Below are 13672 nucleotides of genomic sequence, written 5' to 3' on the forward strand. Positions count from 1 at the left end.
GGCTCCTTTCTCTTAGGAAGGAATCTGACCTCATTGGAATCACATGCCCATGTCTTAATCAGTATTGCCAAGGGGTGAGAGCTGCCAGTTGTCCAAGGCTGAATAAGGTACCTTGACCAGAAGCAAGTCTAATGGTGTGCAGTAACTATTGGTAGCTTGAAACTGGCCACGGTGGGAGTCTTTATACCATGGAAATGAGCAAATGCTACAAGTCAGGGCCTTGTTTTTTTTAACCGGCGCTTGCAAATGCTTAAATTAAATTTACTTGTATGCCAGGTGTTGCTGGAAGCACTGTACATCTGTTAACCCCACAGCACTGGTTGCTTTCAGGGAGGATCATGATGTGTATTTTTTATTGTCTGTAGTACTTTGTACCTCAGAGTGACTCAACAAATTTTTGACAGATTTTTTTTAATGATTGAATGAAAATCCATATAAGTCAATGGTTTTCAGTCATCTCTGGGCTTCAGGAATTCTGTAGAGGCCCTACCTGGGCCCCACCCTCTCCTGTAGGCTTGGAGTTTCTGGGTGGTTTTAAGAACCATTACCTGTGGTTCTGAATCACCACCAGGGTTGAGAACTGTTGTTATATAGTGTTGACATAATGTGGGTCTATCAACAGTTCACCTGGATCAGGGTCACATTGCATCGTGTGGGAGTACGGGTAGAGTGATGTTATTTCGCTTTACGGTAGAGAACAGCTTTATCTGATAAGGAGCCTTTGCTTTCCACATTTATATCCTGACACTCACACCCAAACCTGCGCACAGTTTCTAGACCTGGGTTGCCCCTCCCGTCTGGACTCACCCAGCTAAGTGCGGCCTCTTCCAGGCGTCAGTGTAAACATCACCACTGCAGGAAGGCCTTCTCGCACTCATTTTGCTGTGTCTGTACCCTCTTCCCTCTGTGCCATCCCATGCTATCAAAACCTGTCTTGGCTGAATATCTGAGGAAGGGTCAGGTTGCTCACTTTTCTTCTTGGACACTGCTCAGTCTGACCCCAGAGCACTGTTCTGCCTCTGGTTCAAGTGCATCTGATGCCGCACTAAGAATACTCTTCAGAAGGAGCATGGGGTGGGGCCAGCGTGGACCTTCACTCACCTTTTGTCTACTTTTGGTTTGGAATGCACAGTTCTTTAAAAATTGATTCAGCTCTTAAAAAAAGATATTTTACTCCAAAACCTGGGATTTTGTTGTTGTTGAGAAATCAGAAGATCTGTCAACAATCAGCAGAGCATTTATCTTGGTGCTTGCTTCCAGAAGCTTCCTTTGTCTTTTTTCCTCACTTGTTTTTGTTTTTTTTTTCCCTCCCCAAAACCCCAGTACATGGTTGTGTATCCTAGTTGTGGGTCGTTCTAGTTCTTCTATGTAAGCTGCTGCCACAGCATGGCAACTGACAGACGGGTGGTATGGTTCCTTGATGGGTAAGCGAAGCTAGGCCACCGCAGTAGTGAGCACTAAACTTTAACCACTAGGCCATGAGGGCTGGCTCTCAGTTGTTTTTCTTATGGTGAAGAGATAAGAGATATTTCCAGTATCTAATGGAGGTTCCATGATTCCTTGCTGGTCCCCATGTGTATTTCCCTTTGAGATTCCCCTGAGATGGGGCCTTTCAAGCAAAGATGGACCGATGATGGGTGTAATGATAGAGTGCTCGATTTATTTATTGTCTTGGTGTTGTGTTAAATAAGTTTACAAAGCTTTGTCAAGTCTTAATGATCTCCAACCCATTAGAATTTAGGAGTAAGATTAGTAATTGTCCTTGGTTGTATAATCGTATATTGATGGTATAATTTTGGAGTATAAGAAAGACACAACAGCTACTTGGAGCTCAAAGGCATAGATAAATTGCTTGTGAACTGCAGAACTTCCCAGTTACAGATATTTCACTCCAAACTGCCCCATGAGTGATTCCATTAGGTTTGCACAAATGTGAAATTAAAAATGAGTGGTGACTTTTACATTTACTCTCTGTTTTTTCCTTCTCCTTGTTTACAGCTCATTTATAATAGCTTTGCTCAGTTTCTGGTCAAGGAGAGAGGGTATGACAAGGAATTGCTCACTGTTGCTCCAGAGGATTGGGATTTCTGGTAAGTTCTTTTTGTTAAGCTCCGTGCATTCCTTCTGATGCTTAATTGTTTCTGATAAAATTTTAATGCTTCCTCTTCTATGGAGGCAGAAAGTGAAATGTGAAATTGAGTCAATGGCTTCTATACCAAAAGTTTAATGTTTAATGAATTAAAGTCCTTTCTAGTTTTAAGTTTAGACTTGCTTAATTAAATGTGAAAATAAGCTAAGAGCTTATGTGACTAATTTGGGTATTTTTGTATGGTTCAAGTTTGTCCTTGTTAACAGTTTCAGAGGTTATTAAAAACTGTCTCGAAAATTTACGTTTAAAAAAAAAAAATTGGGGAGCTGGCCCCGTGGCGCAAGCGGTTAAGTGCGCGCGCTCCACTGCGGTGGCCTGGGGTTCACTGGTCCGGATCCCGGGCGTGCACCGATGCACCGCTTGGCAAGCCATGCTGTGGCGGCATCCCATATAAAGTAGAGGAAGATGGGCATGGATGTTAGCCCAGGGCCAGTCTTCCTCAGCAAAAAAGAGGAGGATTGGCAGATGTTGGTTTAGGGCCGATCTTCCTTACCAAAAAAAAAAAAGAAATTTGTTTTATTGCCCTTTAAATAAAAAAATGTAGAAGAGGAGGAATTGTCATGTTTTGAACAAGTGTGTAAATTAAGACCTTTGGTTTTCTGTAATTTGGATAGACATTCCTGTGTCTGAGACTCTTACTGTTTTCTCCCTTCCTGGGTTAGGAATCTCAACTTCCTAAGGCTTCTTTTGTCTTCTATCTCATTTAACAACAAAGACAAATAAAACTGCTATTAAAGCACTTTAAATTGTGCAGTTGAAAATTAATAATAATCCTAGAGCACATGAAAAATACATGCAGAAGTAATTCTAGAGCAATGATGTTCATCTATTTCACATTCCTCCAGTGTTTGGTTAGGCCTTTTTGATTTATCCCTTTTGTAAAAGGAAGAAAACATTTCACTGTCTGAAACATCTGACTCTGGGAATTTTACTGTGGACTAAAGTAAATAACGCTTCTAAAGTACCCTGTCAATTTTTTTTTTAATTCTCTTGGTATTTGGTGGCTATTCTACCTCCTTGCTTTTATTATTCATAATAATGCATCTGTACCTACTTTTCTCCCCACACCCCACAAGTCTTTTACAGTGAAGAACCTAAAACTTGGTATTTGACTTGCTTATGGTGGTTTTCAATAATATGACTTGCCCAGAGGGCAAGTTCTTAAAACCCGACCTAAACTGAGGCAAATTCTAAAGAGTACAGAAAAGACTCTGGCTAAGATCTTAATTTGCAGAATATGAATATGTGCATGTGTCTGTGTGTTTTATTTGATAGGAAACATTTACATTTTAACAGAGACATGCAATGATGTTCATTTTTTGTTCTCTTTGAGTTTTGGATTCCTCTTTTTAAAAGCTTAAGGATATTACAAACTAAACATGTTGTCCTTCATTTGCCTACACAACAGTTTTCCTTATGTACTTGCTCTGTGGATGATATTTAATTTTAGAATTCTTGGATATTCTTATTCATTTGATTAACATATTCACCTGGGTGGGAGAATCCCTTTTTAACATTATGACTTCTTAAAAATATAGATCATTATTTCTTTGTTAGCTAAATATATGGTTTGATTGGTAATCAGACTTTTCTATTTTAGTTGCAAGGGCTTGGCATTGGATCTGGAAGGTGGGAACTTCATTAAACTTGCAGATAATGGCACTGTGCTCAGGTAATGAAATTTTGTTGTGAAGTCAAAACTTTACTCTTTCCAGGACATTTTATTACTGTATGGCATTTGATTGTTAAGATATGGGTTAAATAAGGTTATTCTTTTAGTCAATCAGATGACAGATTATCTGTGTGCCTGTGTCTTTTTTTTTTTTTTTTGGTGAGGAAAATCAGCCCTGAGCTAACATTGGATACTGATCCTCCTCTTTTTTGCCAAGGAACATTGGCCCTGAGCTAACATCTGTGCTCATCTTCCTCCACTTTATATGGGACGCCGCCACAGCATGGCCTGGCAAGCAGCGCATCGGTGCCCTCCCGGGATGCGAACCCGCGAACCCTGGGCCGCCGAAGCAGAGTGCGCGCACTTATCCACTTGCACCGCTGGGCCGGCCCCTTTTGGTTTTTTTTTGTGAGGAAGATCAGCCCTGAGCTATCATCCACACCAGTCCTCCTCTTTTGGCTGAGGAAGACTGGCCCTGGGCTAACATCTGTGCCCATCTTCCTCCACTTTACGTGGGACGCCGCCACAGCATGGCCTGGCAAGCAGTGCGTTGGTGCACGCCCGGGATCCAAACTGGGGCTGCCTGCAGCGGAGTGCGCGCGCTTAACCGCTATGCCACAGGGCCGGCCCTACCTGCGTGTCTTTATATAAATCGTTTGAGCTATTTAAATACAGATCTGGGAGCATTAGACTTAAAGTTTTAGTTTCTTTAAATTTAGTTCATCAGAAACAGTTGCAGGAAATACAGTAGAATGTTAATAACTTGCTTCATCTCAGTGACCACCCCTACTGCAAAAGAGCCTGGAAATTATATTGTGTTAGGTGGGTATGTAGGCGGCTGGTATAAAATCGGAGTTCCTTTTATTAAGGAAGAAGGAGAGAATGGACGTTGGGTAGGGATTGGTGGTTTATGCACACCTCTCTCTCTTCCTCCATTTATCCAAATTTGCTCCCATCATGCAGGACTCATGTTGTGTCCTGGCTGCCTCTGGAGGTTTTCCTAGACTCTTCATCAGTCTCTCCCGTCTGCTGCACTCGTTGCTGACTCCCTTTCCTTCTCCTCTCAGGGTGAGCCCAACACTGTGAGTGTTGGTAAGAGTAGGGCTAGCAATTGAGAAGCAGCTGCCGTCACTGATCTGAGTCTTACAGAGAGCACCGTGGAGTGAGCATCCATTTTTCTGCCAGTTCTGATAGTACAGGCAAGTTATCATGGCCGTCCAGCTGTGTGATTTATTATTTATACTCACACGATCAGAGTCTTTTCCAGGAGAGGATGCTCAGCATGGTTACGCCTTGTGCATACTCTCCCTATTGATACATGGTTCTTTCTGCACAGTACAAACTCATACTTTCCCCCAGACTTTCCCCTGAGGTGCCCTAGCTAGAACAAGTGTGGCCCCCTTCTGATTATTTTGTTATTTATTCACATGTTTTTTCCTGGGGAAACGAGATAGAGTGTATGTGTATATGGATACATTTGTATGTATGTGTATCTGCATACACAGTGCAGCTTTGACCGTGACCTTTAACTCTGCTGTCAGGTTATTACAAGGTACTTGGCCATCTTCATTCGAACTTGAAAGAATAGAAAGCATTCCGCAGTTTTGCTTCTTTCTTTCATTGTTCTGTCTGTCCCTTCTCCCAGCACCCCTCTCCTGAAGTCTGACCCTCTCCATTCAACTTCATAGGAGGTTCCGTGTCTGATCATATTTCCCACTCAGCATTCCTCCATCTTTACATATAACTGTCTAAAATGTTAACCTCCTTATAAAAAGGAGCCCGTTTGTGATTTATCCTCCATTTGCCCTTATTTCATTTCTTTTTTCCTTCGTCTTGCTTTGCTACCACAATATCACACCAAGGGAAAAAGAATGATACTCCCTAGCATTATAATTCCCCATAATAAACAACATAAAATATCAGCTGTCTCTCTACAGGCTAAGATTCTCTTAACCAGGCCCAACTGATGCAAAAAGCAGTCTTTTGAGCACAGAAAATAGCTACTTTCTTGTCTTGCTGTTCCAAGTTTTGCCACCTTCATCTTGCTGTTTCCCATTGTGTTTTTAGCTGCGTTGTGTCCTTGAGTGGGCGGGTTGCTCTCCTGTCTGTCCTCACAGACCCCTGTGCTCACAGCCGCCCGCCCCTGGGTGCCCAGCCAGCCACCCCCGCGCCCCCATGGGCCAGATGTGGCTCACATGCTCACTCTCCTGCCTGCTGCCCTTTATCTCCTGCTGCCAGACCAGCTTCCCACCCAGTCCACACAGTTGTTCTCTAATTGTTCTGGTTTAGGTTAATCTTTTTTTTTTTTTTTTTTAAAGCTGATTAATTTTCGATGTTTTCTACATCGTGGTTTGTAATTTTATTTATTTATTTATTTTTTCCCCCAAAGCCCCAGTAGATAGTTGTATGTCATAGCTGCACATCCTTCTAGTTGCTGTATGTGGGACGCGGCCTCAGCATGGCCAGAGAAGCGGTGTGTCTGTGCACGCCCGGGATCCGAACCCGGGCCGCCAGCAGCGGAGCGCGCGCACTTAACCGCTAAGCCACGGGGCCGGCCCCTGGTCAGGTTAATCTCATGGCTAAATGACAACTTCTTAGGCAAGGGTGATGAGTCATATTCCTGCCAGAGAAATTACAGTTTATAGTTGATATATTATAGGCCCAGAGCGACTACCGCGGCGTGGCCCTCAGAAGGAGCTGCTCCTGATCACGTGCTAGTTGGTGGATGAATGGAGGAAGAGCTAGGGCTGTGAAGGGAAATGCCTTATAGCATCCTAAATGGGGAAGTCATCCAGTTGAAAAAAGGAAAAAAAAAAAAGAAAGAACCCTTTATTAGCTGTAGGGGGATCAGCAGTAGCAAGGCTGGAGGAAGGGGTGTTCGGGGGAACCACTGATGAGCAATATACCTCATCCCCTAAACTAGGGCAAGCCATGGCACCAAGATGATGGCTCCAGAGGCACTGGCAGAGGAGTATGGTGGGAAGGAGTGGAAGCACTTCACGCCGGACACTGGATGGTCGTGCCGATCAGGTATGACTCACGAGAGGCAGCGCCGTCGTTCCCTTGTCTTTTGTTTTGGACTCTGAACCTGCGACACGAGGACATGAAGAAACCCCTCTTGCTGGGCAGGATGCACAAGTGAGCAGCTGTGGTTCTATAGGAATAGGATGTATTTTTTCCCATGTGTCTGATTTCTCTTTGGCAGTTGGTTCTGTTTTATTTAAGGTTTTGTTGATTCTCCTTTCACTTGCACTTATCCTGGAGTAAAGAAGACTGGCACTTAGAAATAATACATTCCCTCGTCGTCTGTATTTTTATCAGTTCTTTAAGTACTCCATTCTTACTTTTATTTCTCTGTGCCCCATTTCTCCCCACATTCATATGACCCACCTCTCCTATTTTCTAGAATTCTCTTTACTGCCAGTTCTAGTATCTTCTGCCCTCATCTTTTCTTTTAAATGATTTTACACATTTTTTCCCACTGGCTTTCAAGAGCTTCACCATTGGTAAACATGAAAAGATTTTTCAAAAATTATAGACATAGATGTGCATAAATTAATAAGGAAAGATTAAAACGTTATTATGAACTGACCATATTAAAAGTCATAATTGTGAGTTTTTCATTTGTTCTAAATTTTTTTTTGCCGTTTTCTCCCACACTAGTTTTGAAACGCACCTGTTCTCCTTTAGAAAATGTGGTAACCTGAAAATAGTTGGAGCTATTCCTTGTTTCTATTATGTTTTTGCTTGTTACATTTGCTATCTTTTGAGAATTTGCTTTGTTTTTTTTTGTGAGATGAAAATGTCAGGAAGTATGAGTGCTCTTGATAAAATAAGTTGATAGGAAAAACTGAGGTTTCAGCTTAGGGTTAGATGTGGAATGCTTTCACACATCACAAGGCAGGACAGCTAGTGGAGGCTGAATGGGTGGATGGCCTTTCACTCAAGTGATGGTAGAGAACTGCTGTTGTCTCTCCAGATGTAGGCTGTTGTAAAGAAGCTCTTCCTTCCTCCCAGAAAAGCTAGACACACAGCTAACTGTTTCACTCTGTTATCCATTCAGAAATCGGGAGTGTTTTAAAGAAGTAAAGTATTTCCCACCTGTGAACAGAGCGTTCACCCAGTATGACCCACCTGTTTATTCACTGCTCCACCACTAGAGAGCGCTGCCTCCTGGAATCAACAGCTTCCTTCTGGTGCTTGATTTACACCGGAGCGCCCTGAGGACGGTCTTGGAGTTTCTTTACTCCTAATTGGGTTGGTTAGAGAGGTGTTTCCCTTCCAGGTGTCCAGTGGTCAGGCTGTGACACATAATAGAGGCCTATTGTTTCAGCAAAATAATAAGGGAAAGCTAATGCCTTTAAAAAATAGTACTTATTTTTTTTGTTGTTTTATTTTGTTTTTGTGAGGAAGATCAGCCCTGAGCTAACATCCATGCCAATCCTCCTCTTTTTGCTGAGGAAGACCAGCCCTGTGCTAACATATATTGCCAATCCTCCTCCATTTTTTCCCTTTTTCTCCTCAAAGCCCTAGTAGATAGTTGTATGCCATAGTTGGACATCCTTCTTAGTTGCTGTATGTGGGATGCCACCTCAGCATGGCCGGACAAGTGGTGCGTCAGTGCATGCCCGGGATCCGAACCCGGGCCGCCAGTAGCGGAGCGCGCGCACTTAACCACTAAGCCGTGGGGCCAGCCCCCAGTACTTATTATTTTTTTAATATAGAGATATATAAAAGAAGAAAAATATTGGCCTGTGATTCCGGTTAAACTTTGTCTACATTAAAAAAATAATGAGAGAGGGCTGGCCTGGTGGCGTAGTGGTGAAGTTTGGTGTGCCGTGCTTCGGCGGCCCAAGTTTGCAGGTTTGGATCCTGCGTGCAGACCTACACCACTCATCAAGCCGTGCTGTGGTGGCGACCCGCATACAAAATAGAGGAATATGGGCAAGATGTTAGCTCAGGGCCACTCTTCCTCAAGCGAAAAAAGAGAGGAAGATTGGCAACAGGTGTTAGCTCAGGGCCAATCTTCCTCACTAAAAAAAAATAAGAGAGGCTGGCCCCATGGTGTAGTGGTTAAGTTTGGCATGTTCCACTTCAGCGGCCCAGGTTCTTGGGTTTGAATCCTGGGCGCAGACCTACACCTCTTGTCAGCCATGCTGCGGTGGCAACCCATATACAAAATAGAGGAAGATTGGCACAGATGTTAGCTCAGGGCTAATCTTCCTCAAGCTGAAAAAAAGGAAGATTGGCAATGGATGTTAGCTCAGGGTGAATCTTCCTCAGAAAAAAAAAATAATGAGACTATATGGTTAGGAAATTTAAATATTATAAAAAGGAATAAAATGAAGAGTAATTATCTCCAGCCCCTGTTCCCCAGAATCCCCTTTCCCCAACCTTATTTTTTTTAATTTTTTTATTTGGTGAGGAAGAGTGGCCCTGAGCTAACATCTGTTGTCAATCTTCCTCTTTTTGCTTGAGGAACATGGTCTCTGAGCTAGCATCTGTGCCCATCTTCCTCTACTTTGTATATGGGACGCCACCACAGCGTGGGTTGATGAGTGGTGCATAGGTTCGCGCCTGGAATCTGCACCTGTGAACCCTGGGCCACCACGGCGGAGCATGCAGACGCAACCACTGCGCCACTGGGCTGGCCCCAGCCAACCCTTGTTTTTTAAGAATGCAAAGGGATCATACGTTTTCTGTACTTAGCTCTTTTCAGTTTATATCTTAAAGATCCTGTCATGTTAGCACACACACAGATGTACCTCGCTCTTTTCAGTGCTAGTGCGCTCTGCCATCTAGTCCTATATCATGATTTATGTCATGAGTCCCCTCATGGTGGACATTTACATTGTGTTTGGTGTTTGGCCATTACTAACAAGCCTGCAGTGACGTTTTCATACGTGCATATTTTGCACTTTTGTAAATATATCCAAGGTAAACTCCTAGAAGTACAGTAGTTCTAAGGATATGCAGGTTTAAAATTTTGATCATTATTGCCAAATAAGTCCCTTATTTTCAGGAATTCCAATTGATTCTTTATATGCTGTTTCCTTCTACGTTGAGTGTATTCATCCTCAAGTTAAGTAGAGAGTTGTAAAGGGCATTCCCTACCAGTACATTTAGGTCATTTAAAGCATTGATGGGTATAGACATTTTAATGACAGTTTATTTGATAATCCGTTTTCAGGTTGTTGACCTGGTGTGAGTATGGTTTTCTTTACCTACCGATTTCCGGAAAGCAAGTCCTTCTGATCTTTTTCTTCCTAAACTGGTATATTGTGCAGAAACAGCTTGGGATAGTGGAAATCAGAAGGGACTCAGAGCCAGATAGTCCTGGATCATATTGACTCTGTTACTTGCTGGATAAAGTGATCTAGTCACTTACTAAGCCACTCTTAGCATCACTTTCCTCATCTTTAAATGGAGGTAATATGACTTGTCTGCAGGAGAAGTGAGAGCTTATGCTAGCATAAATTGTTCTCTTCCCCTCAGTCATTCACGTGCCTTTGTTCTGTCCTCATTAGGAGTACGTAGTTTGCAAAGCGAGTAGTTTTGGCAGTGGGTTCTTGGGGAGCAGTTTTCTGTGTGCAAAGCTTAATAGCTATAGGACTTGGTCTTGATTCAGAGGCCTGTTTTATTGAACTGAACTCACTAATCACTTCATTCCCAGTGAGCTGCCTGCTCCATAGGGAGGCGGAGGGTTGAAGCTTTCGTGTGGTACAGTCTCAGAGTTTTGGTGTTGGGAGAGGCATTGAGAGCAGCCTAGCCCAGTTAAGAGGTCAAGGCTGAATAAGCCTCACTGTGTCCACACAGTGGTCGTTCAGCTCATGTTTGATGGTCAAGTGATGTTTAGCCCCTTGCTTTGTGGGTGGGAGTCTCGTAATCAGTATTTCAACTCCTAAGCTGAATTTCATCTATTAATACCCAAAAAGGTAGAGGAAGAGGAGGGGAAAAGCAAGGGCATATCACTGACAATGATGGGACACCTCTTGCTCCCACAGTGCTCAGGATGGCTGGCCATCAGGTTCAGGCAGGTCTCTCTGGTGTCACAGGCCAAGAGATCAAGTGCAGGTTAATGAACCTTGGGAAGCCGTCTCCACTGTCCTGGGAGCCCTGGAGTATTGTGTGGTCTTACAGCGCAGCAGAGCATGGGCAGGAAGGTACATGGGATAGCATCTCTCTTTTCCTTCCAATTCCTAGTTCCTGAAGCCATCCTAACCTTTCTTAGGAATGAAAAATAGTCTAAGATGTTCCCTCAACAACTTCAAACCCAACAATGAGGTTGGGTTTCCCCCAAAGCAGAGTGGTTGCTCCTGATCCCAGTAAGCCAGGGAGAGATAGTGGAGAGAGTGACATGGATGGAAGGAACAATGGGGGCCGGGTTCCACTGGGACTTCTGAGGAGAAGTGCAGAGAATATCCCCCAGAGTTGTCCATCTAGGGGACAGGAGGTTGGGGCTTTTGTTCACCGGCTCCTGATGGTGTTGGTTGAGGCTTGCCACATGGGCCACATGAGCTCCACAGGCTTCCAGAGAGAGAGAAGGGCACAGGTGTGCTTGAGGTGGGGTGATACTGTTCAGCACAGCTGCGGCTGGAATCAGACGTGGACCAAACGAATGTGATGTGGGTCATCAAATGTGTCTGCCCAGGGACAGCTGATTCAAAAGTGACACCTGTGCCAAGGAATGGCTCTAGTTTAATTCCACCCTATGACCAAATAGGATAAATCAAATCCTTCTTCTCCCTGAGACTCTGGAGTGTGCCTATCCTGTGCTCTGAGTTTTTCTAAGATAAGCACAGCGTGTTCCTGCATGCTGTGATTTTTTTATTCCTCTCCCCCTGGTTTTTCTCACATTGTACTGAAATTTGTCTGAGACTGCATAAAAATTGAATGCAATATTCCAGGTGGACCAACCCCCACAGCTATGGAAAGGGGCTATTGTGTGGAACACTTCATGGTACTCAGTGTTAGGTTGATTATTTTCAAATTCAGTGACATTGGTAACATAAATTTTGGCTTTTTTGTAATCCATTTTATATTTGGAATATAGTCTATTTTTAGTTTTTACATTTAAAAAAATATTTTTTAATAAAATGCTTAACTTATAGATATCATACTTTAACTTACTTGTAGTACCCTTGTAGCTTAAACCTTTAAAAGACAATGATAGCATGTAATGTCACCATTTTGATTTGAAATGGAGGCGCCTTTAAGTAAATAAATGAAAATCTAGCGTCTCTTCAGCCAAGTTTCTGTATATGTCACATAAATGAGGCATTAATTTCTTCTGTCTAAAATCTTGTTCTTTTTTAGGAAAATGTTATTTTTATGATAACTACTTTGACCTGCCAGGAGCTCTTCTATGTGCCAGAGTGGTGGACTCTTTAACAAAGGTGAGTGGGGACACATTTTTTAGAAACTATGATATGTATTTGGTCATATATCAGAGGACTTAATTATATATTTCTTTTGAGTTGAGAGTTTACTCAGTTTCCTCTTTGTGGTTTCAGAGGTGACTGAGGAAGAAAAACAGAGAGAGTTTGGGGTGAAATATTTTTGGAAAATTAAGTAGCAGTGACCATTTTTTCCCCCAGGGATAGTAAATCTATTCTCCAACAGGGGGTGTAAAAGTCTACAAAAAGAAAATACAGAATTGCATCTGGAAAAAATATTTTCTTGGTTTCATTAGCAGAATAAAAAAGAAAAGTGAAGATAATTAAGAAAATTCCATGTGTCTTTAAGCATTCTAAATAATATAAAACCAGAAAAATGAGATGGAACTTTTAAATTCATCATTTTGAGCATAATTTAATACATATAGTACTATGTATCAAGATTACATAGGTCTCTAGTTATATCAGTTTATGCTTAAAACTTAAGACCTATGAACATAAACTGGTTTTATGTCACAATTGCTTTCCTTTTTGCATATGTTGTCTTAAAATCACAGTGATCATGTTTATAATAGAAGATAGGTAATGGTTTATTTTTGAATCACAATTACAGTCATGTGTTTGTGAAAGTTTCTGTTGAGCAATAGTTCTTGTATGTTTATAGAAGTTGTTATTAACATGAGATGGAGTCATTTTCTCATTTCATAGTGACTACAAGCAAATGTATATTTAATATATTTAATGTATAAATAAATATATTTAAATGTAGAAATAAATATATTTAAATATTTCAGAGTTTGTGTAATTAGATACAAGTACCTAGTAGTTGGTCTTTGTTTAGATGGAAGGACACTGGTTAATGTTTCCAAGAAAGCAAAGGGTTGTAGGGTTGTGTGTTTTAATGTAATGTTTATTTGCTTTTTGGTTAAAAAAAAATCTTAATGAAAATGATTTACATTTTGGATTTGGAACCTCCTTCATTTCTCCTATAGATACTTGCTGCTCTTTTATATTGAAATTCGGGTAGATGTGAACTGAATTCTAAAGTAATCAGCTTTTGGGGCTTTAGGGCTTCAGGCTTCTTAGCCCCACTGATGCCGTAGTACATGAAATAACACATTCTGACATCTCAGAAGCCATAACATTGTAAATTTACTCATGTGTTTAAAATATTCTATAATTTTTAGAGTTTATAATGAGTGGAAATTTTTATTTTATTTGGGCTATATGATCTATATTAATATTTAATCATGTATATATATCTCTGTACCAGTGATTTTCATGGAAGATTTCTCTTAAAATCACATTTAGACAGTCTAACGGACCTCTGGGACAATATCAAGCGCACTAACATCCGTGTTATGGGTGTCCCAGAAGGAGAAGAGCGAGACAAAGAGGCAGAAAATCTATTTGATGAAATAATAGATGAAAACTTCCCTAACCTAAGGATGGAAA

The 13672-nt window shown here is 41.8% G+C and overlaps 1 protein-coding gene across 3 annotated transcripts in view; it reads left to right on the forward strand.

Moving 5' to 3' along the window:
• Window positions 1-13672, forward strand: part of NT5DC1 (5'-nucleotidase domain containing 1) — a 135924-nt gene that overhangs the window by 3766 nt on the left and 118486 nt on the right. For 2 of the 3 annotated variants that reach the window (XM_014781182.2, XM_004422239.3), the window contains exons 2-5: window positions 1999-2090; window positions 3750-3821; window positions 6745-6851; window positions 12138-12217. In XM_014781182.2, the coding sequence (XP_014636668.1) occupies window positions 1999-2090; window positions 3750-3821; window positions 6745-6851; window positions 12138-12217 (351 nt within the window). The remainder of the gene's footprint in view (window positions 1-1998; window positions 2091-3749; window positions 3822-6744; window positions 6852-12137; window positions 12218-13672) is intronic. The other variant, XM_087444024.1, reaches the window with a different exon arrangement.

The sequence above is a fragment of the Ceratotherium simum genome, chromosome 19 (assembly GCF_057802395.1).
Source record: "Ceratotherium simum simum isolate JZ-2026a chromosome 19, ASM5780239v1, whole genome shotgun sequence".
NCBI classification, from domain to species: domain Eukaryota; kingdom Metazoa; phylum Chordata; class Mammalia; order Perissodactyla; family Rhinocerotidae; genus Ceratotherium; species Ceratotherium simum.